Source organism: Myzus persicae, unplaced genomic scaffold, assembly GCF_001856785.1.
Source record: "Myzus persicae strain clone G006 unplaced genomic scaffold, MPER_G0061.0, whole genome shotgun sequence".
Classification (NCBI taxonomy): Eukaryota; Metazoa; Arthropoda; class Insecta; order Hemiptera; family Aphididae; genus Myzus; species Myzus persicae.
In genome coordinates, this window is record NW_019100769.1 from 207,118 (window position 1) to 232,765 (window position 25,648).

Below are 25,648 nucleotides of genomic sequence, written 5' to 3' on the forward strand. Positions count from 1 at the left end.
GCGCACTGCGACGGGAATACAATATACATATACAAATATATATATGAATGCAAGCAGGGGCGCTCGGTCGGAACCCCTCCTATTATGTTAACGAGGGGTTCGGAGCCAAAAACCGTTACAACACCCAGTAAAATAATAATAATATAACGTAAGCTGTTGCGTTTTCTATATAATATGCAGTGCGTATGTGCACTGGACACGAATCACAAAACCAAATGTACGTAGGTACGTCTTGCGAGCGTATATAATAAAATATATAATAATATAATCCACGAGTGATTTATTAAACGTTTTCATTCTTTCGCATCCGCTGAAAAGGTTTAAAAGGCGTATTTTGTTACTCGCGCAATAAATCCCGCGTTTACATTAAACGTTGCCGCAGCGGCGACGGCGATCGAGGGATATTTTGTGTACATGCCATACACCACGGGCTGTCTAAATAGTACCTATTTTTATATATATAATATAATATACTTTACACGTTTCCTGTCAGCAAAACGTCCGAAAAAGACAAAACGGCGTTGTGTCTTTTATAATAATACATTACCTACATATAGGATATACGACTATAATATTCAGGAGGTATATATTTACTGCCTCTGCTGCAGCTAGGTGTATGGCGGACCCACGTTGCGATATTCTTCTTTCCCGCTCTCATTCGGTCGTCCAAGCGAAGAACATTCGTAGGTATACAGAGTGATTCACCAAGCTTGCTCGACCATATTTTTCTTCAATAATGCAGTAATTAAAAATCTGAATTTTCTGATTCGAACGAGTAGCTGTTGAGTTATTTTAGTTTATATACCAACATTAATATGGGTTAATAGATTATTAAGATATGGGGCTATGGTAGTTTAAATGAATAATTAATATCAGTCAATCCACATTTATAATTTATAAAAATGGTCCAGGTATAATAAATACTATAGATCCAGTATTACATCTATTTTATATTTTTGTAAACCATTTTTAAAGACTATGTATACCCTTAGTATAAACATTTTAATAACTGAAAAACTACTACTTTGAATTTCAAATTAGGTGAATTAACATTTTCAAAAAAATCATAAACTAAATAATGTATGGTAAAAAGGGAAGATTCTCATTTTTAAAACAGAATTTTGTATCCCCAGACAGACACTATCATTAATTAGCTCAAAAAAACTCATGGGTTTGAAAGTATTGTCTTCAAAGTTCAAATACATTTAAAAATTTCAAAAATCTGAAATTGAATACATTTATTGCAATTAAATGAAAAATGGAATAATAATTCTTGATAAATCGCCCTGTATATTAGTAAAATCCTATTTTAGGTACAATTCTTTTGTGTAGGTATAAATGGCGCGCAGGCGTAAATCGTAGGCATAAGAATATTAGCGTATAGATATTAATTAAGGTTATTCCAGATGTATTCCCGCATAAATTAATTCTACTCTAATGCAACGTATATACGTATACGGAGTGATTAGCTAAGCACGGCAAACCTTTAAGAATATTCTTAAAAAACATACACCTAAAACACATAGAATATTTAGACAGCGTTTAAGGAGTATAATATATATCCTGTGGCATTACCAAATTCTTTCTTTCAAATGATTTATCGCCTTTTTTCGAGTAGTTTTTGTGTTATTTAACTTTATGTACTAACTACTAAGGATACGATACATATCCACGATATAATAGGTTTGTAAGATGTGGGGGGGATACATTTATCTATTACCTACCTATTCAATTTTATATAATTTATAAACATTGTCTGAATATAAAAAGAAGGTGTATATTTGGTATATATTTTTAAAAATATCTTTAAGAATTATTGTCCTTATACTATTTGTTTTAATGACACTGAATTTACCCATTTTGATACATCAAAATTTAAAAAAAAATAGTTTCCTTAACGATTTAAAATGCTTTGGTTCTCATTTGAAAAAAAATGTTTATAACACCACTGGATACTATTCTCAAATAATGGTGTAGAAAAATCCAAGTATTTGGAAACAAGGGTCATTAAATGCTACACTTGAAAATTCCAAAAACAAGAACTTAAATAAATGCATTATTAAAGGAAAAATGGGAGAGGGGTAGGAAATTTGGCATGCTTAGTGAATCACTCTGTATATAATATGTTTAAATATTGTATACATAATATTAAAACTAAAATAATTGCGCGTTCGTTTAAATCTGCAAGCTATATAGTATATTATATTTTAATTTATGTACCTACCTATAGTGAATAGATATATGGCCGGTGCTGCTGCAGTAGTGCAGTGGTGGACGGTGGTGTCCGGAAGTTAAACTCTTCCGCTCGCGCGCAGTTTCATACACGGACGCGTATAATATTATACAGTTGGATAACGTAATATTATTATTATTATGTTTGTTTGCTAGACCGTCCATCGCATCGCCCATTGTTTTCGTCCACATAAACGCTGCGGGGCATATCATCATCGTCAGTTCTTATTATTAATAAATTAAAATATTAATATGCAGTTTCGACTACTTTCGAACGTCTCGAAGCATTCTCGGACGAATGTATAGATAGCTGTATATCTATATATATATATATATATATATATATTAATAGGTATCTTTTACTTTGTATTTTTGACTTTTATTTCAGCAGTTTATTTTAATTATAAAACTGCAGAATTTGTGAGTTCCATTAAATTATTCAGGTCTTGTTATTATATTATGTATCTAGCTATAGGTGCCGTAATACAGTCACTTTTGGTCGTATATTATATTATTATACAGTAACGAATGCAGGTTTAGTTTATATTTAAAATCGTTAGAACATGGAGGTAGGTAGTACTTATTTTATACAGTTGAGTATAATTTTACTTCTTGGTTTTTTCCTCATAATGATATAGATTTTTTTACGATAAGTCTGGCAATGAGTGGACCATATCTCATGCATTAGGTAATTCACACATTCCAAATCTATAAAATGTATATACGAGACATATCTTGGCTTTACTCGTTTATATATGTAGTATTTTCATATGGCTCAATAGTTATTTGAATCTGAATAAATGAGTTTTTAGTGCAAGTTAAACGACGAAGGACAGCGATCATGTACAATTTGGCACTATAAAAATTGGGTTAACGTTGATTTCCAGCGCGGCAGCGTGATAAAATTAAAAAAAATCACACGATGAGATTCAGCAACATTTTACCATGTTGAATTCTCATAATTTTTCGACGCCTAAAACAATAAAAAAACAAATAGTATTATTATATAATATAATACATGCTTAGTTCATTTAGATAATGTTTTTAATCCGTTTATTATTGGTATATAGTATATATATCATAATAATTTAGGTATGTATAGTTACTATGTTAATAAAAAATCTATTTCTCCTGTTTTAAGTATTTAAAAGAAAACGAAAAACTGCCATTCATGGTTTCATATTGTAGACTATACAATACTCATTATACTGGATATGTAAATGTTTAATAACCAATAAAATCGTACTGTATAAATAGGTAAATCAATGATATAGTATGGACACTATTCATCATGTATACATTAAATATTTGGATGAATAAAAATGTTAATTGTCAGAATAAATAACACAATATTATTCACTTATGAAAGTATAATAATAAATGTAAAAAAGTTTATAAAATACAATAAATCTGAAAACAACTGCTGTCTTTCGCATAATTTTGTATGGCAATATCGAATTAAAAAACACATATCACATTATCGCTCTGACCAAAATCTTAAATAATAATAAACAAAATTGTAGCAAAACCATACCAAACTCCAGTCTCTGTATTTTATTTGATAACACGAAACACTTGTACATTATGGCCGTGGAGCCGGTTGAAGACTGATAGATAAGACAACATAGGTACGGCATATACCCAAATAGCTCAAATTTTTGTTTGGCGTAGTTCCCACGCCTCCTAACTAAAGTTATCGACACACAAATACAAATTATTATTTACATCAATCACGTCATAATTTACATTCAAAATCTATTTTATATCCACAAACTATATTAGATGGCAAAAATTGAAATCCACATATTTTTTATTGATTTTAATTTTAAAGTCGTAGAAAAAATTGATATTTACACAGATTCATCATCCATTTAGTCTTCATGGAATGAATATGATACCACAGTGATGGCGAGAGGACGACTTATTGTTTCGGAATAATTTTCCGAGAGACCGACGACGCGACGCGCGAGTAAAATAATATTATAATATATAGCACAACATACACAATAACATTATTACGACATATCGTGTCCAACGAATACGGGAATTGCATTTTTAAACGTCCCACGCGAATTTTTTTGTAGGCACGCAACACGGCGGTAATTTAACATTCAAATCGTGGCGCGTTTGACGGAAAAAATCGTATCGTGGTCTCAATTTTTTCTAAGAAACAACAGGTCCTATCTTATAATATCAGACAGCTATTATGATACAGTGATGAATAAACAACGCATGCACTACAATGCATTGTACAATTATAAAAAATATATAATGTAATAATTATGCTATTGGATGTAAAATAAGACTGCCTAATTCCTCAGAAATAAATGATTACCTTATATACGTAACACTTCAAAAATTCCCTTTACACTATAAAATAAAAATATTTTCGAATCATTTTGGACTTAGGAGTTATGACTATAGTATGCCAGTTTATATTACACTTGTATTATATATAGATTCGTAAGATCGGTTAGCAGAACATTTTGATTTTAAATTTTACCGCAATATTGAAATTTTGAAGTAAGTACTCATTGAGTGTACTTATTATAATAATAGTTGGAATAACAGGAGTCATTTTTGTATATAAGATGCATGTAATAGAACGAATCTAATATCGAATCCGTGCATCGTATAATAGGTATTATATAGAATGGAGATTTTCCTAGTATACTCAACCCCAATTTTACTTTAATTATGATTTTTGGAATTTTTAAGCATATAGCTTAAGGCTTATGTTTGAGGACTACCTATATTTTCAATTATTAAGATTTTTCGTTAAATTGTAAAAGCAATCCAAACGTTTGGTAAAATTTACAGTTTAAGTTTTAATTTAATTGTTTTTCCAACTTTTGTGTCAAAGCAGATTTTTTTCTTTTATTTGGGACTCGGTTCGAATAGTGCACACGGATAACGTAATAATATAATAATTTGTATACGTCGTTTGGGCGTTTGGCCATCGCGATATCAGAGTATAAATATATTAGGTACGTCTCTGTTTCGGTAGAATCGGTGGTGGTGGGGGTTGGGTGATTGTGAAAATAATAATAGTAATAATCGTAAAAAAAACTTATTGTAGGTATAATAATAATAACGTATAAGCCCCGAACGCGGCACAACCACCCCGCGACGAGAGAGGGGTGACTACCGTGCGATCGGCGGCGTGTGTCACCTGGTGCCCGGGGGGGATGGGCGTACGGTGCCGACACCTGGCGGCAGACTGGAAACACGCTCACGCACGGGCACCGCCGCCGCCGCCGCCGCCGCCGCAAGAACGTATCCTCCGGGTCGGACGACGCGGCCGGTATCGTATAATATTCGTATCCGTCACACCGTCAGTCCGCCACAGTCGTCGATCCGCGACCGTTCGATAGCGCTCGCGCGTCTCTCTTGCTCCTCGGCGCCGTGTCTCAGTGGTTCGCGTTATCGAAGTTTTTTCCACCGACAACAGAAATATTATATTAATAAATTGAACATTCGTAACGTAAATTATTTATAATTATTATTATTTTTGAAAATTTTTTTTCACTTTTTTATACGGTTTGTGTGCACATGAATTATTATATCACATTTATTATTACCTCCTTTAGTGCTGTGTGATAATTAATTTTATACTTATAAATATTACTCATTTAATCGTGCGTTTTTATCGTCTACCACGGGTGTTCGTCTAAATATTATTATCGTTATTGTTGTTATTATCATTATCAATCATAATAATAATCGATCGTGTGCTTATAGTCACTGAATTTCGCGAAAGTGTTCTCTGCGATGCGTTGCGTTCCACGTACACGCGTTCCGGACAACGTCTAAGTCCAAGTCGGCGGGATATTCGCCGCGTGTTCTGAGAATAAAACTAAATATCATTTTCGCGCACACAAGTGTCGCGTCCGTTATCAGTGCGCTGTGCGTCGACGACGACGACCATGCGGTACCGGTGGTGTCTGTATTGCATTGTATGCATCATCACATTCGTAGTAACAAACGTGAGTAGACATTTATACATGTTATTATTGTAATAAAATATCGCTAACCGTCTTATTACGCACATTTTTTTTTGCCTTCCTCGGATCATTATTATTATTGTTATAATATTCCCACGAGGACCACACCGATAGATTGTTGTCGACCAGGGTCGTGCCCCCTCCTCCACCCGCTATAACGTTTTTATCATAATAATATCATTGTCGCCGAGTGACGAAAATAAATCTGACACAAAATCTCGTCGGCAGTCTGCAGTAGTTGTTGTTGGTATTATTATTTTCCACAACCTCGGTCGCGGTATTACACGGATGATATAGGTAGGTATGCCAAAAACTTGCTCTGACCACGGGACCGGCCGTCGTCCATCACTGCACGATAACGCGCCGACAATGTCCCGAATCCCGATAATAATAATATCGTAACGCACACGCGTCCGAAACACACCGTCATCGTCACGATGGCAATTAATAATTATCATTATTATCAAGTATAATACTTACGAATTCCTATCGTCTCGACAAGCCGCGGACGACCGTTCTCGTTAAAATCCTCCTGTTCAACGTCAACCAGACTCAACGGCCGGTATAAAATATAATTAAACAAAGATGCCCATAACCCGGTTTTTAATAATAATACGGTCCGCTGACATATATACGGTCTCGCGTTCCCCACGCGCGCCGCGTACCTTCCTCTCCACCTCATCGTTGCCTCGTTCCGTTTTATTTATATCTCTCCCCGTTCAAGAAATATACATATACACTATATTACTATCGTCATAACCGATGTGATACGCGTGTGTTGGTATATATATATAATAGTTTTTATTTTTTTATAACTATCGTTTTTTCGATGATTTTACGCGCTAGGAGTGTTAATAATAATAATAATAATAACAATATAACCCCATAAAGTCCATCATCGTCGGCGCGGCGGTCCCATATAGTATTATGGACTATGGAGTATAGACCATCCATGGTGGCCGACCGTCCGGCCGCAGACTGCATTTTGGAGTTCGTTTTTAATTTCTGTTTATAATTATATAATAATTTAATCGTTATTATTATTACATTGTTTAGCTCGTGATAACGAGTAACGACGTCGTTGTCGGATATTATTGTTACGTTCGAGTACTCGACGTAAGTAATTCCGTCTCTTCTCGGAACCGTCGCGGTCGTTATCGGTACTTGGTGAAGGGGTGAAGTGATGGGATTACCTGAGTGCCGATTAGATATTTCGCTCCCCCGCCATAGTACTACCAAACAATTCATTTGTAGTCGCCGACTAGACCATATGAGTATAGGACAATATTGTTCTGCTCGGACGTTGACTTATTGGTTTAGTGTTGCATTCGAACTAATCAGCATAGTCGCAGATAAGGCACATGACGCGTGGTGCGTACAGATAATAAAGAAACGTATAGGGCCTTACCCATCGATAATGAAGTGTGCCAGAAGAGGGAAGAAAAGAGCTAAAATAACCTTAAGGTGCTATTGAAATATGCTTATCAACAAAATAAATTATCAGAAATGTTCTCTAAACTGAAAACAACTACCTTCCTTGTGTGATATCTAACGTTCTCTTCGGACCACAGACTTCTGCAGAACATCTTAATGGCTTTTTTTTATTGGCTTTTGAATTTTTATATGGATAACATTTTTACCAACCAAAAAACACCGCAGAACAGCTTCAATAATTATTATTTTGTATTCGTTTTATTCTGAGTTAGTTTAATCTAGTATAGAATATTATAGAAATCTGTGCTGCGGGTCCACAACGATGTTTAATCCGTAAATTAGGATTCGGCAGCTAGCTAGGCCCATCCATTTCCTTATTATCTCGGTGGTGTGCCACGTCTCCGAGATTTCTACATCGTCTGGGAAACTGCGAATCGGAATGCGGGGGCGGTGGGATAATAATGTAATCATCATCGTTAAATGATAATGTTTAGTCGTAGTCGACGGGCGATTATGACGCCTCGATCGTACTCTCGTTGTGTTGCTGGCCCTGCCACGTTTATTGCAAAACGCGAATCGAAAGGACGACGGTGTTGTGTGTATGGAACAAAAAAAAGAAAAAAACCGTATTTCGGTATATTTACAAACACGAGTGGCTCTAACAATGAGCGCATTACCTAACTTTATTAGAAAAAAAAATAAATAAATAAAAAGAAACTTTAAACGTGTCGAGTCATTGGTTATTATTGTTTTTTTTGTTTGGAATGAATGACTTTTATAAAATGCAGTAACACACTCGCGCGTCTTTAACCTATGTCATGATGTTGTCGGCTGAATAAGACGCGTGTCATCATACAGAATTTAGAGAACGACGACGGTGACGATTATAATAATAATATTATATACGGACGAAAAAGAAATAAAACACATCGGGTTCGGGGGCGCGATGAATTTGTTGGAAATCAAATAAATAACGATGATGTCGGGAAACGACTGCGACCGTAGAATAGCGACAATATAATAGCTTACCAACAATATACCTAGGTAATAATATCGTACGTGGCCGCGGTATGTTATGTAGGCCATTCATACACCTTATAGAAAATTGTGATGTAAAATAATAAAAACAACGAGTAAATCGCCTGCTATTATATTATTATTATATAGGTGTAATTTACCCTGCGCTCAACGTCTGAGAATGATCGGTTTTTTATGATAATTATTAACGATTCAATAGAGCCGCCATGGCGCGTAGCAATAAGTAATAACTTACACGACGATATCAGTTTTGGACTCATTAATTAATTAATAGAACACACATCAGAAAAATAAAATAAAATCGACGAATACTTTTTCTTCATAACGGTATTATTATATATATATACAATGTCGTAAAACGTGTACGATTTGTTATGCGGTTAATTACTCGAACCCATTTAGAGGTGTACGCCGTACGTACAGTGATAGCTGCTATACACCACCACCCAGCGCCACGATCTGCAAGGGAATTTCTGGTTTTCTGGTCTAACATAATAATAATAGTAATAATAATATAATGGCAATAATAAAACGCGTATGATATTATGCCCAATAAATTACGATTACGCGTCGCCGTTCACACACACACCTCTCTATAATATAAAACGATCAAAACCAGAAAAATGCGTACCTACTGCCGTCGTCGCGTTTTCCAACCGGCCCCATATTATTGTAGTGTGTGTGAGATCGTATATCGTAGAAATGCGCTTCATACGGGACACGCACGCACACACGTACACATATATTATGTGCGAGTCTACACGACGATAATAATATAATACTCTGCACGTAATAAAAGTATGGTTACCGCCGAGATAGCGCCGCCGCCACCGCGGTATATTATCATCACGCTCGTCGACGACAATTTTTTTCACCTACATACGTATTACGGTCGGCGAGGGCTGTTCGTGTGTGTGTAATGTTGTAGATTCACGCCGTCGAGGAGAAAAAAATTCGCGTGTTCTCAGGCTATTCGCGTTTCCTTCGAATTCCACTTCATATTATTGTTACACGGTATTAATATTCTATCGGCCGTTGTCTGTCGTGGATTTCGTATCGGTAACTTTTTCGCCTCCGAGAACTACGCGTGGAGATGCATGCAGTTGGTTTCTTTCTTAGTGCCAACAATATATCATTGTTATATTGTTAAGAGGAGAGATAGCCATACCACCACCCCTGCATGTGTATGTCATCCTATCTCATCAATTGCCTTAAATAGGTCCTTTATGGTTTCTTTTATATGAAAAAATAAAACGAAAACGCGTCCCTACCGAGTAAAAAAAATAATTCCAGAATCGTTGTCACATACGCGTGCGACCTTTGATCTACTCTTCGCGGTTTCCAAGCAGGCGATCCTCGTCACCGTCATCGTCGTTATATTGATATCCTCGGGCAACACGCGTACGTGGTGCACAGGACATTCCGATTTAGGTAGTCGCGCTTTCACCCATTGTTTTGGCTCGCGCCGCCGCTGCCGTCCTTTGAGCGGAGACGACCTTTATGTCCTCTCGTCAACGTCACCACCACCTGTCGACGCGTCGTATCTCTGTCGCCAAGCTCGTTGCGCATAATATATAACGACGTGGGTCTGAGTACGCGTTTTTCTCGCATTATTATTATAATATTACTGTATTCTCGTATATTCCATTTTACCCGTTGGGCGTTAACGTCGTCGTCGTTGATTGTGAAAAACGATTGCGAGCTCTCCTCCGCATAAATATAATGCGTGTGACACATGCCTATTATTATTATTATTATTGTTATTATTATTATTATGACCGTATACGCGTTCGTTTTCGTACGGCGGTCGCGTATTTTCGCGTGACGATATGTTGTTCGGAAATAAATAAATAAATAAATAGTGTGCTAATAGAATTTAATGAAATGTCTGTGTTGTCTATATAGGTGGATTGCAATGGCGTATTCGAGCTGAGGATAAAATCGTTAAGCAACGAGTTGGGCCGAGAAGCTTCTGGCCTGTGCTGCGGCGGCGTGTGCGGTACGCCGTGCCGGACAAAGTTCCGGGCGTGCCTAAAACATTACGAGACCAACATAAACGTAAACTCCACGTGCACGTTCGGTGACGTCGTCACGCCCGTGCTTGGCGAGAACAGCCTGACGCTGCCGGCCAACGCCACGCCGATAGCGTTCCACTTCAATTTCACATGGCCGGTAAGAATATACTACGTGTTACACTATACTACATAGAAATTATTGCTTAAATGTCCTAAATTTGTTTTATTAATATGTATCCACTTGTAAAATCGATATAAAAACTATAACATTCACATAAATATTTAAATACGTATGTATTGTAGATATTCAGTCTTTGAAATTTAACAAGCATTGTTTCTTTTAAATATATCATTTTATATATGTGTAGTACTGTAATTTGGTAATACATTGTTGCATTTGGTTTGTGTTTACTGATCATTAAAGTAATAAGTTGGGCCGTATCGATTTTTTTATTTGTTACATGTATGGAATTTCAAATCCAAGACTCAATACAAATACTCTATTGCTTGTAATGGCAGTGGAATATAATTCCGTTATATATCTTAAAATAATATTTTCTCAAAAATTCCAAAAATGCAAAATTAGTAAATAATCTGTTTGACAAGACGTGAGAGAAATATGTACCAAAACGACGATCATCATACGTCAGCAACCATTAGAAGAAGTAAAAGCCAACGAGCATTGAAATCCCAGCCCTACCTCACAGTGTCTATATCTCGTTGCTCCAGCGTATTGTTGAGTTACGCGTGTATAATACGTGTACGCACGTACATGACGTTTCCGTGAGCAAACACAATAATAATAAAATCGTACGGAACGAGGAAGAGGAGGCGGCGGCGACGACGGTCTTGTGCTATAATATTATTGTCGCTCGCTTCCTCCTTCGTCTCGCCACAGGAAACCTATAATATTATATTATTATACCGGAGGGATAAGATAAATGGGATCTATATGTGCACACATACCGTGCGTATTGTAAGCGCCCGCACACACACACACACACACACACACACACACACACACACTACGTACCATTATGTATAGGACATGCTCGCATAAATATTCGAGAAATCTTGTCTTGTCTTGTATTCCAACAAAAGGGTTGACCTGCTCCGGTATATGACGGGATAGGTATCCGCCGTTGGGGTTCATCACGCCGGATTACTGCTGCAATAGATATATTATATTATATTCTTTTACCGTCGCGTGTTTGTATGTTATGTACGTTTTTTCCAGAAGCCTTTTCTTTTGTACGCCACACCCCGTCCTATGCCCATACGTATTATGTGCGCGTTTAGGGGTAGCGGAATTAGAGATAATAAATCCTCCCCGGCGTGGCTGCGGACCGTTTTACCGTTACGTCCCGGGGAGCGACCTTAACCTTCAAAAATGCTAACAACGGACGGAAGAAAAAACCCCTTTACGAGGCGCGTACACAATATTATAATAATAATGTACCCGTGCGATTCGGTGTGCCGGAGATAGATACCCAGGGAGTGTGAAATCAAAACCTGTCAGGAACGGTAGAAATTATGGGAGTTTTTTTTCCGTTCTCGTAATATTCTTCAGACATAAGACGTATATTTTATTATATATAGGTAGAATACACGATAAACACACTGGGAAACTAACTTCCATTCGTGTATTTCTCTGTACATTCGATGTCATAAATACCAGTTTCGAATATTGTATATGTTAAAATCGCTCCCGTTTTATTATATTTTTATTTTATTTATTTTATACACATATATGTTTGATTTTTTTTAATTAGATCTTATCACGCACTATTGATTAAAACTGGTTTTATTTCGTGCTAGAAAATTAGTAGCTCTCCTTGGAAGGAACGCCTACTCGTTAAAATCCCGATTTTTCGTTCGATTAAACGATTTGACGTGTATAATATAATAGATATCCGCTTAAAGCTCAAGAGCTTTGCAGGAGGGAGGCTTAACTGCTGCTGCAGCAATGTGACTCACGCATGTCATCTCACTGGGGAAATAATACACTGCGGCATTGCGGTCCATTTGGCGTTCGGGTGGTGGAAGCTGACCGATTTCCACGGGGAGTTGAGGAAACCGGAAGGGGTGCATTCGTTATAATGTTATAATATATATAGACCGAAATCGATAGGCTTACGCGCTTCATCTCCCATATGGCACGACTTCAGATACTTGCCACTGCTCGTCTCCATTTGACAATAAATAGTAATAATAATAAATAATAATAGTAATAAATAATAATAGTACACATGGAAAACGAGTTCGAGTGCGTTACGATATTTCTCTCTCCCTCTATGATGTGTGTGTGTGTCAGTCAGTCTGTTGGCGCTACTTTTTTTCCCGTTCCTCCTTTGAAAGTCATCATCGTCTACAACCATAATACAGGTGGATATTTTAATTGGTTCGGAAATATTTCGAGATTACCTGTCACACGACTGGCAATTAGAGGGTATCCGATTGTTAAAATAATTGCGGCCGAGCGCGATGGGCGTGTGTTGTACGGACGAATAAAAATTAATCGATCTTTTCATTATTGGAATTATTATTATTAGGATCTCCTTTACCTGCAGACTGCTGCTTGTCAATGCGCCTCTCTCTGTATAATAATAATAATAATAATAATAATAATATGTGAGAAAGGATAGGTTTTCTTCGTTATTTTTATTGTCCCGAAACAAACCTCAAAGAATCACAATAGTTATTTCAATACTATATATGTATACTACTACTTCAAATAAGCCCACTATATAATATTATATACTATCTTTATATCATCATTATTATTATTTTTTTTATGGTCGTCTGCTGCGGCGCGCGGTACACGCCAAACCGACGACGATTGTACTCCGTTAACAGTTTACACGATCAAGAAACTAGATGCACAAACATTATTATTGCATGCGGGCTATTCCTGTACGCAACTCGATAAATTATTGGGTTTTTTTAAACATTTTTTTTTTTGCATAATTTACCCCGGTATCGATTTTTAATCGAAACCGCCTACCACGATGGTATTTCGTGATTATAATAATAATAAAAATAATAATGAATAATGATATTACAATATTGTTAAATACGCACGCGTCATGCTATAATAATAATATGACGTTTACCACGTGGCTTAAACGCCGGTACCGACGACAAAATAATATTATAATATTATGATAAATGATAATACAGGTTCGTCCAAAAAAACCTCGTTTAAAACGTTGTTAATTTTTGTCTTTTTGTTTGTTTACAGGGTACATTATCACTCATCGTGGAAGCGTGGCATGAACCTTCTTCGGCAAGAAATTCAGGTACATATTATATTATATTTTTTAACGATAACGAATCGGTTTGTTTTAGGTTTCGAACACAACACCTACCCACGTATTACGTTTTATTTTTACGATTATCTGGTGCGCACTCGGCCGCGTGTGATCTCGTATACATAATATTATTATTATTATTATTATTATGCGTCGTAGGTAAATGTCGGAAAAAAATATTATGTTTCTGAGTCAGTAGGGTCGTCTGCGCTCTGTGTGTGAGTATCTGGGTCTATATGCTATATACCCAGAAACCCTATACTCTCCGCACGCCCTCGAAATATATGTGTCCTACCCTTCTGTACAAGTCACAAACAACACCTGTTCGGTGTATCCGTTTTCCCACGAGTCGTACGCGCGCACATTTATATAGGTACATATAATAATATACGCGTATATATTATAGTAAAATCGCGGCCATTGGCGACCTTGGACCGCCGTGTTCCATTCATAAAAACACGACATTAAATCGACAAGTCCGTAAGCGCGCTGGCACTGCACGACGACGACGACAAAGATTTGACACAAACTACTCTCGTGAATTTAAATGTCTTAATTACCTACTCTTATTTCCGGTTCGGCTCGGCTGTTTTATATTAACGACGACCGGCACAATAATAATAATAATAATACTAATACGTCGTCTTCGTGTAGTATACGGCACATGTGAAAACACATTTTATCGTATATATATATAATAATAATAATAATAGTATCGTGTACTACTCTAGCGGTGACTCAAACGCCGCCGCTCCAAAGTGACTTATCGACATCGTCGTGCGTTTTGATAAGATCTGTATGGTAGTGGTGGTGCCTGTTTGTGCATCAATATTTATTCTGGAAAAAAAGCGTAAACGTTTAAATTTTTTTACGATTGAGTAATATATTATTATTATTATTATTACATAATATTATATTATTATATATACACTTCTGCAGCGTTATTGTTTATTTATCTTTGTTTGCCATAGCGGCGGTAAACTTAAAATTAAAAAACTCCGGACGTCGGTGGGTGGGGAAGGGTGGCGTGTGTGTGTGTGTGTGTGTGTGTGTTTGTATGTGTTGGCTCCGTCCCCGTATATACGCAGTCGTCTCAAATAGTCGTGTGCTTATATACATAATATTATATAATAATAATTCTTCAGATTTTTGATGCGACGAAATCGCATGGGAAGAAATCGTTTGGCTCGCGAAACGGCGAACGCCGTCGGACGAAATCGAAAAGGGTGGCGGCGGCGTGTATACAATTATTCTTAAAATTCATCTCGCGTATGCGTATAATGTATAAAAATATATATAGGCGCGCGCGTTCCCGTGTTCTTTTGTGTGATTTGTGTGTGCTCCGTTGGACAAAAAAAAAGTGGAAAAAAAATGCATGTCGTATTCTTCGCGGCGGCGGCAGGGTAATCGCGAAGCGCATAAATTTCAACGCTTTTGTCGTTGAATAAAATCCGGACCAGACGTCGTCGTCGTCGTCGACGGGAATTCTTTTCTTTTCTCTCTCCCCGCTGCTGCTGCTGCTGCTGCTGCTGCCGCCGCCGAGAAGCCGTCTCCTCGTCATTCCCTCCCCCGCCACCCCTTTTCCGACGATATGCCTGTATTTTATAATAGACCTTTTATTTCGTCGTTTCTCGGGTTTGTATTTTTGTATATTTTTTTTTTTTTTTGTTTTCCTTTTTTGATCCCGAGCCAAGCCCCGGGCCCCGCGGTGTCTCGCATCCCCGTGCGACATAAAATACGGCGGGTCCAGAAATAATCTCGTCACGGAAATAATATATACGGAAATCGGTGGAAATGATAGGAATTCCGGGCTCCCGGAAACGTTTTTATGGGTACCGAAAATAAAACATTGTCGAGGATGCTGCGCGCATCGATGACAACGACACCGAAACACGTCATTTTCGAAATAGTTCCACTATTATTATTACTACTATTATGTCGATATAAATAATATTATAATATAATATCCGTAGCCGACGCCGCTGCCGCCACCGCCTCGTGGCTTATTGGAGAGTCGAAATCACTTTGTTGTTTGTGCTGTATTGGCTCTTTATTATTATTATTATTATTATTCCATTTTATTCGGACGTTAGAAACGGCCGAAGAAAACGGTAGGCACGTAGCATTCATACGGCGTGTGTAAGTATTATATGCGCGCGCGCGTGTGTGTGTGTGTGTGACCAATTGTTGGGCGGTGGGTGACCGTCTTATTCTCCCACGGTGCCTCTGCCGACGTGTCTGCCGCGTTCGTCCGCCGGCGCCTCCTCCCGTTCGTCGTGTACACACATACACAGTACACACACACGAGCTCGCACATATTATATGAGAACCGAATACTTTTTACACACGACACATTGTTTTATTGTAAATATTTTTATTTATTATTTTGAGCTTGAGATTTTATTAAAGCCTAAAAAATCGCAAAAAATTCCCTACAAAAAAATGCAAAATGCCTTAAACTAATATCCACTATAAAAATGTACGTTAAAAAGTTCGTACAGTTCAAATATTATTTAACTGAAACGTGTTGTTCAATGGTGATTGTTTTCGAGAAGACACTATAATAAAGGAACATATTGTATTAATAGCATACAAAATATATAGATATAATATGATAAAGGTGTGTCTCATCGTTTGACACTAGCTATTCTAAATTTAATATTATGAATTCTATTTTCATTCCTTTACAATTTTATTGATGTATTTTTTCTTTCCCTTGCAGGAACGACCAACGGTTCAGCGCTGATCACGCGAATCACAGACCAACGGTTCCTGAAACTCAGCGACGGATGGGTGCAACAGGAGTACGCCGGATCTACCGGCGGCGTCCGATCGCGACTCGTGTACGAGCACAGGGTCCGATGTGAAGATAACTATCACGGCGATGGATGCGCTAAATTCTGTCGGCCCAGGGATGACAATTTCGGACATTAACTGTGCTCGGACGACGGAGATATGATATGCATGCCCGGCTGGACTGGTAGCTATTGCAGCAAAGGTACGTCTTTATTATTGTTGTTATAATCGTATTATATTTCGTTGTTGTTGTAAAACTATACCAGATGGGTTCTCGAACAGTTCGAAAAAAATCAAGTTCAATTTCAAGTTATTTGCTATATTATATATTGTTTAAATATGGACTGTCCGTATCCTATACTGTTTATTGTTTAAACTTAAATTTCAAAATTCAAAAAGTTATGATTAAATAATTGGTTCGAGCTGGAATTTGATTTCGAACAGTTCGGGGGAAAATAAAGTGTAAAAATTGAAGTTCTGCCCATCCCTAGACTCATAACCCGTGTTATTACCGCTCTCGTGTGTATGTGTGTGTGTGTGTCTATGTACGCGCGCGCGTTTAAATTATTTTAATATCGTTATTACCACTTGCGTTTGGTTATACAGCGAGACGGAGGCGTGTTTTCCTCGGTCGTTGAAGACCCTCCTAGGACGTTTATAGGTGTATCTATATACGCACGGCGCATTTTACGTTTCGAAATTAAATTTCATTCGGGGCGAGTAACTAATTAAAAATAATAAAAAGGGAAAAATATTATACTATGATTGCGCGGACGCGATTTCATTGTTTTGCCTTCTTCCACGCCACCGATCTCTCTCCATATAATAAAAATAATAATATAATATGTAATAATATGCGTTTTAATACGTGTGTCCGATGATGATAATAATAATAATAATAATAATAATAACGAGATAATAGGTTGTACCCCGCTCGTCGATGACGATAATAATAATAATAATAATGGTATTACGGAGTAGTAGGAGGAGCAGGAGTAGGAGGAGGAGGAGGAAAATTGTAAAATTAACCGTGCCATGCAGCAGTGGTTGTGTCCGGCGTGCGTTTTATATGTATAATTTATCGGTATCCGATGATGATGATGATGATGATGATGATGATGATGATGAGTGGTGTTGTAGTCGTCCCGTCCATCGTCGGACGGGCGACGGGCTGCCGCCGTCGCTCCGGTCAACCTTCCGTCGCGCGGATTCTCGTCGTCGTCTCAGCAGTAGTAGTAATATTAATAATAGTAGTAGAAGAAGTAGTAGTAGTCGTAGTAGTAGTAGTAGTAGTCGTCGCCGCCGCCGCCGTCGTCGTTGCCTTGCCAGTCCTTTTGTGCACGGGCAGTGGTGGTTCCGTCTCTCGGACACGCCGCCGCCGCCGCCGCTCCGGTAGTCCTCCAGGTTCCCACGGTAACGTTCGTTCCATAGCTATGGGCTTCTCTCGCGCGCCGTGTGTGCCTGTCAGGTTGTTATGCGCTCAGTGGTTCCCAAACAGGCGGCCGTGGCCGCGACCGACCGGCATACATACCTCGACACCGCCGCCGCCGATCACAATCTCTTTATATTACGCTCCTTTTGTTTTACACACGAATAATAATAATAATAAAAAAATACCGTACGAGCACACATGACTCACATCGCGCGCGACAGTTTTTTTTCTCGTGCGTACGCGCGGAATACGTTATTAATATAATATTATATAGGAAAAAATGTATTATTTATGTGCGACGTTAATAAATCACGGCCGACGACGACGACGACAATAATTACATATTCGGTATAGGAGTCAGTGGTTGTGGCGGTTGGAGGTGGTGGGGGAAATGACGAGGCGACTGGCTTGTGTTTTTTACGAGCGAATTTCGGTCGCGTTTTACGACCCTTTCACGATATATTATTGTAATCATTTTCGACCGCGTCTCTTTAATCGGACCGTTCCGCCGATTGATTCGGTTGTCGTAGTCGTTTTTGGGCGAAAACTCTACCGACCGACGATCGAAAGTTTCCGACCACTGGAGCTACCGCCGCCGTCGCACACGAGTTCTTATAACCGGTGACACAATAATCATATACACACAGTGAGAGAGAGAGACGAGTCGGAGAGATAGCCTGTAATTACACGGTGGGTATCGGTTACCCGCCGCCGTCGATGTCGGTCCCGATCGCTTCGCCCGCTCCTCCGCCATCGACCACCAGAACCGTTTATACGAACGATTATTAAACGCCATTGTTTCTGTATATCCAGTTACCGGTTTTCGTTTTTTTTTCCCCTTGCCTCTCACTCGCTCTCTGTCCATCTCCGATTCCTTCCTCGTTTCATTTATTTATATGTTATATTATACATTATTATATATTATATTGTATTTCTCTCCCGCGATCGCGGCGGCGGATCCCACAAGAGAGTAATTACGTTTCAGAACCCGTGCAATTTGTCGCCATTCATAACGTTTTGAAACAAGATCAGCAAACAGATATATTATGTATACATATACATATATATATATATATATATTATTATTATTATTATTCACGTATATAAAAAATTCTTACCGACCGGTCACGAAAATCGCATTAAGTCTCTGCGGCGCGGGCGCGCGCTATCCCCCGCCGCCGCCGCCGACATTCTTGGCCGCAATCGTCGTCGTCGTCGTAATTCTTCTGCTGCAATATCACCGTCATCATCACTACCGTCCTATTTCGCTTATGTCTTGCAGTGTATACACAATCGTATAATATTTAATATTTCACATCATATATTATTATTATTTTAATTTTCCTCGGCCGCGATTTATCGTGCAGTTCGCCGGCCGCCCCGCGTTTTCCCAGCGGGGAACAATAGCTGTATATGTCCGCTGCACACACACACACACACACACACACACACCCATTCGGGGTGCTGCAGTGCAGTATTATATGTGTACTCGCGTATAGTGTGGGTCTGACACAACAACAAAAACCCATTGGGCCCCGGGGTGGCAGCTGCAAAACGCGCTCGGCGGCGGCCACTTGTCCCCCTGCAGCTCTGCAGCAAACAGAGTACACATATATATATATAATGTTAAACTGCACACACGCCGAAAAACCGTCCGCGCGAGCCCCTCGTCGAGTCGGACAACATCTGCCGGGTTCCGGTTTCGCCACTCCCGTCTCGGGGTAAAAAAATTAAATTCAATGTAATATATATATATATATATATATATATATATATATATATATATATGTATAAAGCTCCCATATATATATATGCAAACGATAAATACATCATATAACCCCGGGTGCGCGTGCGTGCGTGTGTACCTACACATATTGCACCTAGAATCATTGAATATAAAGTGTGTGCGTGTGCGCGGAAATTTTTTTTTTAAAACGTTTTGAATTTTGAATTAAATTTTCATTCGTTTTTGTTTTTTTTACAGCAATCTGCGCACCTGGCTGCGACGAGAAAAAAGGAACGTGCATGACTCCAGGAACCTGCCAGTGAGTATACCTCTATATATAATATTATACTCGCGTATCTATAAGCACTGCGAACCTTTTATGTATAATATAATATAAACATATACGAGTCCATAAGTCTTCTATTTGTGTGCCGTCGCTTTTCCGTTTTATACGTGCTGTGTATTTCTCTATGTATGTATGTATATATGTACGTATAGTATTAGTATTCTTTTTATTTTTTTTTCGAGTCGGTAATTAAAAGTCTCCGACTGGTTCACGGCCATCCATATATCCGACGACCTTAACCCCAGCACCTCTCCCACATAACCGGTCACCGTCATCGTCATGTATATACACTTATACTTATACTATATCGTTCCTGTTGTTTATTTATGGATCGATCGTGCTGCGGCTATTTATCTGATTCAATCAGCGCGCCGAGAATATATAATATTTAAACGTTTCCTCCGCGCGTCTCTCGAACTCCCGTACCCCGCCGCACCCACCCCTGCTCGTCACGGACCTTCATCTAGCCACCACCGCCACCACCCACACCGCCTACCCCACCAAACTCGGATACGAATATATACCTGCAGCTTCAAAAACAATATACAGCAATTGCTAAAAACTCGTGTTTTTCTCTTTCTTCCGCAGATGTCACGCGGGCTGGACAGGAGCCAGATGCGACCAGTGTCAAATATATCCGGGTTGTGTGAACGGTTATTGCCAAAAACCATGGCAGTGTCTGTGCAAAGAAGGATGGGGTGGTATGTTTTGCAACCAGGACCTGAACTACTGCACCAACCACGCGCCTTGCAAAAATGGCGGAACGTGCTTCAACACTGGCCAGGGCCTGTACACGTGCTCGTGCGCCCCAGGATATACGGGACCTGAGTGCAACGTCGACATGGGACTGACCAACAGACCGGGAATGGACTGTTCTACTGGACTGACGTGCCTCAACGGCGGTACGTGCAAGGTGAGCGTCGAATCTTTTTCTTTGTATTATTACCACATATAATCTGTTGAAGTTTATTATCTGGGTGGGGGGTGAAAATAGCAAAAATTAAGAACCAATCAATGTTGGTTGAATTAAATAATCTCCGTTGTGTATATACTCATTACTCACATGTATAATGTTATCGTCGTATAGTAAACTAAAGTTTAACTTAAAACTAAAAAATGCCATCTTCGGGTGGTGGGAGAGAAGGGTACATTTTACTGTTGTGTCTGCAGCTGTCCGTTCGTGACGAGCAAAATACTCGTATTATAATAATGTATTATACTGTCCAGTCTTGAACGTTTTGTGCATTGTTTCCGCAGAAAACCGGATCCGTCTCTAGCTGCACGTGTCCTAGCCAATGGAAGGGCGTCAGATGCGAGACGTCCACGCAGCCGGCCTGCGCGAGTTCGCCGTGCGGGAACGGCGGTACTTGCGTCAACGCCGCCAAGACCAACAACGGAACTGGAGGCAACAACAACGGGTACGTGTGCCATTGCCCGATCGGATTTTCCGGACCGACCTGCCACCAGACGACCAACCACTGTCAGCCGGACCCATGCCGGAACGGGGCTACTTGCGTGCCGAGTAAAGACAGTTCCAGTTACACTTGCAAGTGCGCTCCTGGGTTTGCGGGGGCACACTGCCACCTTCCCGATCACTGCCAGAAGAACCCTTGCCTGAACGGCGGCACGTGCCAAGCGCAGGCGGACGGTTTCCGGTGCCAGTGCGTGCCCGGATACGTCGGCGACCTGTGCCTGAGCGTGGTGGACTACTGCGTGGCCAAGCCGTGTGCCAACGGTGGTACATGCGAGAACCTGAAGAACGATTTCCGGTGTGGTTGCCGACCCGGTTTCGGCGGCAAGGACTGCAGACGGTACGTCAACGAATGCGTACTGTCGTCGCCGTGCGCAAACGGTGGCACATGCGTGACCACGGGCGGCAGCGACGGCGGCTTCAGGTGCGAGTGTCCGGTGGGTTACACGGGCGCCAACTGCACCGACGAGCGGCCGACCACGCTGGGCGACAAATCCAAGCACGTGTCCGCGGTGGTACAAGAACAACCCGAGATGGTGCAGGCGTCCGTCAACGGCGTGCTCATGGTAGTGCTGTCCGTGTCCGTGCCTGTGGCCGTGTTGGCCGCCATCGCGGTGGTGTTGTGCATGAAGAACCGCCGGCGCCGCGACCAGAAGAAGGCCGACGATAACGCGAGAATGCAAAATGAACAGAACTCAATACACAGCGTGGCCAAGCTGGGCGACCCACACGTCATCAGGAATTCGTGGGACCCGTTACCTGCGGCGGCCCGAGAGAACGTTTACTCGGAACCGCTGTGCTTCGCCGCGCCCAACAAAATACAGCAGCCGTCGCTGACGCCGGCCCAGTCGTCGTCGTCACTGCAGAGGCAGAAGCTGCTCAATACCGACAGACAAAACCGGATGTCGTTCAAGGAACAGGACGCGGTCAACGCGTTGGACCGCAGGATATCTGTCATATCGGTCGACTCGGCCGCCAACCAATGCAACAACACAAATAAGTAAGCATCACATTATAAAAATCATTGCATAGTATTGCATCGTATCGCATGATAATATTTAAAATAAGTTAAAACGCGGTCTACACTGTGAAGTGGGGAGCCGTCAGACTTTGGGGATTCAAATTCGGAAGAAAACTTAAGAATTGGTTTCGAAAAATTATACTTATTTTTACTAGGTTTTTCACGCGAACCTTTCTGTCATTCTATCAAATTAAATTTTCATGAACAACGCAATAGATCTAGGAGGTACCTATCCTCCTGCAGGCTTCGAATAAAAGGTTTTTGGTTTGTCGTGTTGCGAAAATATTTTTTTTCAAATTGCAGTTTCCGGGGAAAGAAAACCTTTTCCATTATATTCTCGTGATGACGATGTTTTATTTATATTTTTTCTTTGTCATGCGTATGAAACGTTTTTGGGGGCACATATATAATATATCATATACATTATAAGCTCGTCATGTTTCAACGTTTTTTCGTGCTATATTTGTGTTTGATATATGTATGTATACATCTAAGTAAGTCGTCCGAACCTTATGCGCTCTCCGTAATGACACACGTTTCAACTACGATGAGTTTCCCAAACCTCCCGAGTCGTATATATAATATATATATATATATGTTCACCACGCGTATGACGTTATCTTTTTAACAATAAAGCGTAATGCACATAAATATTATATATATACGCGTGTGTTCTCCGGACCTCGAGTAATGCTCGCGTCTGTGCGACGTACTTCACTCGTACATTTGTGTTATATTTTGTATTTATATACTTTAACAAACGTCTCGGCGGGGAGCGGTGGTGACTGTGTCCGAATGTGTGTGTATATAAAACATGTATTATAATACCGACGACGGGTCTCTCTCTATTGTATCGGCCGAATACAATATTGTATTGTCGTATTATTACGTGTGTGAGGTCTTAATGTTGCGGCGGCGGCGGAATGTCTTGATAGCACGTCAGTAGGTACAAAATAATAACATAATGCCGCGTGTACCTACCTACTATGTTAGTATACTAGCCTAATATTGCAGTTATACAGTATAATAATAATAATAATAATAATAATAGATAAAGAAATGTGTTTGATAGACACAATTATTATTCGTCGTCGTCGTCGTCGTCGTCTGGTACGGCCGCGGTCCGACGATGAATGTGTTGATGACTAGGCGCAATACGACAACGGGCCAATAATAATATATTTATATTATATTGTCGAGGACTTCATTTATATCAGCCCGCAACACTGTGACTTGACACAACGCCGCCGCCGCGTCTTTTCTCATGCTTATAATGTTACGGGCATTGCAAATGGTCAGTTATTTCGACCAAACTGCTGTACCAATCTTTTGTCGATCATCTCGTCGGACCGCTGGTAATGCGATCATTCTTTCGAAAAGTGATTTGAATTAAGTATTATGTCTACTTGAGATTGATCTAACCACTTTTTTCAAATTTCGTTCTTTATCTCTTATATATTTTGTTTGAACATTTAAACATTTTAAAATTATTCCACCTAAAATGTGGCCAACAGATCTCCAGTTCCCAAATCAGTTCTATCGCGTTCCATTTATAAGATTGACAAAAAGTACAATAATACAAATAAACATAGACTATTATAACCGCCCACGCTCGCAGGTGGTGTCTACTTGTATGTGCTCGTGAGGAAGCGCTCCGCTATATCTTTTACTGCCTTCACCCCCTCACACATTAATAATCACTTACTACTAAAACATGTACAAGACCCTATATCATAACCCTTAAAAACTCTCCCTTTGCAACAATCCCTTTATGAGCACACTGTCCGACGAATGTATTTATTAAGTTTTGGGTTTGTTCTGTTTCAGCGAGGTATCGCCCGTCAAAGCTCACCACCACTATCATCGCAACATACACCAGCAGCTTCAGTACGAAAGAGCGGCCGTGAAATCGATGATTTTAGACCAACACTCTTTCGCCACACAAGTTTAGACTGTTTATTAAGTTATATATATTATATATATATAAATATTTTTTTTTGTAAGTAGACCTCTTGATGAATCTGTCAGTCCATTTTTTTTGACCCTCTCAATTTGTATACACACACCACACACACACACACAAACATTCGAAAATGACTGGCTTACGCCGTAATATTACGATTAGACTACATTTACATACTAATATATCTATTTCTCTAACACCCTCATCTAATCCCGCCCTACCCACACTAACATCATCATATCGTATAACTATATTATTCCCTCAGCGTTAAAAGAAAACCCCGTAAAAAAACGTCGACAACTGAAAAAAAGAAATGTATTCTAATCTCAATCAATATATCTATTTATATATATATGTATATATATAATGTACCCATCATTAAAAAAAAATTTTTTAAATAGAGCCAGGGTGATGATCTCTAAGGCGTTGTGATCGTTTTGTTGTTGTTATAATCATATAATTATAAGTATTATTATTAATTTAATTAATGTGTCGAACAAAAAAAAAAAAACATGTTCCTGTTATTTAATCCCTAAGTCATTATTTTGTAGTTTTTTATACGACTTTTTTTTTTGTGCGAGTCTTTAGGACGACGAATTATTTGTTAAACATTAATGTAATAATTAATTAAAAGTAAAAGCGTTGTTAGACGCGTATTATGGTATATATATACATTATACGCATTATAAATATATATAAATCTATATATATATCGTAATCGTGTAAGACAAAAATTATACTTAAGTTTTTTGTACTGTATTTTGTAAAAAAAAAAACCTAATTCTTCGTTTGTATATTATAATATCGGAAGTGTAAATAAGTTAAATTACAATTCTAAACAACGATCATTTATTTTTCG

The 25,648-nt window shown here is 39.1% G+C and overlaps 1 protein-coding gene across 1 annotated transcript; it reads left to right on the forward strand.

The window, feature by feature from the left end:
• Window positions 1–5,537: 5,537 nt before the first annotated feature.
• On the forward strand, window positions 5,538–25,319 carry LOC111042860 (neurogenic locus protein delta). The gene is given in 8 exon segments (XM_022327568.1): window positions 5,538–6,218; window positions 10,614–10,880; window positions 13,965–14,022; window positions 16,757–17,032; window positions 20,247–20,307; window positions 20,923–21,247; window positions 21,592–22,805; window positions 24,654–25,319. Coding segments are annotated over 8 exon segments (2,385 nt in total). The 5' UTR covers window positions 5,538–6,158; the 3' UTR covers window positions 24,778–25,319.
• The last annotated feature ends 329 nt before the right edge of the window (window positions 25,320–25,648 follow it).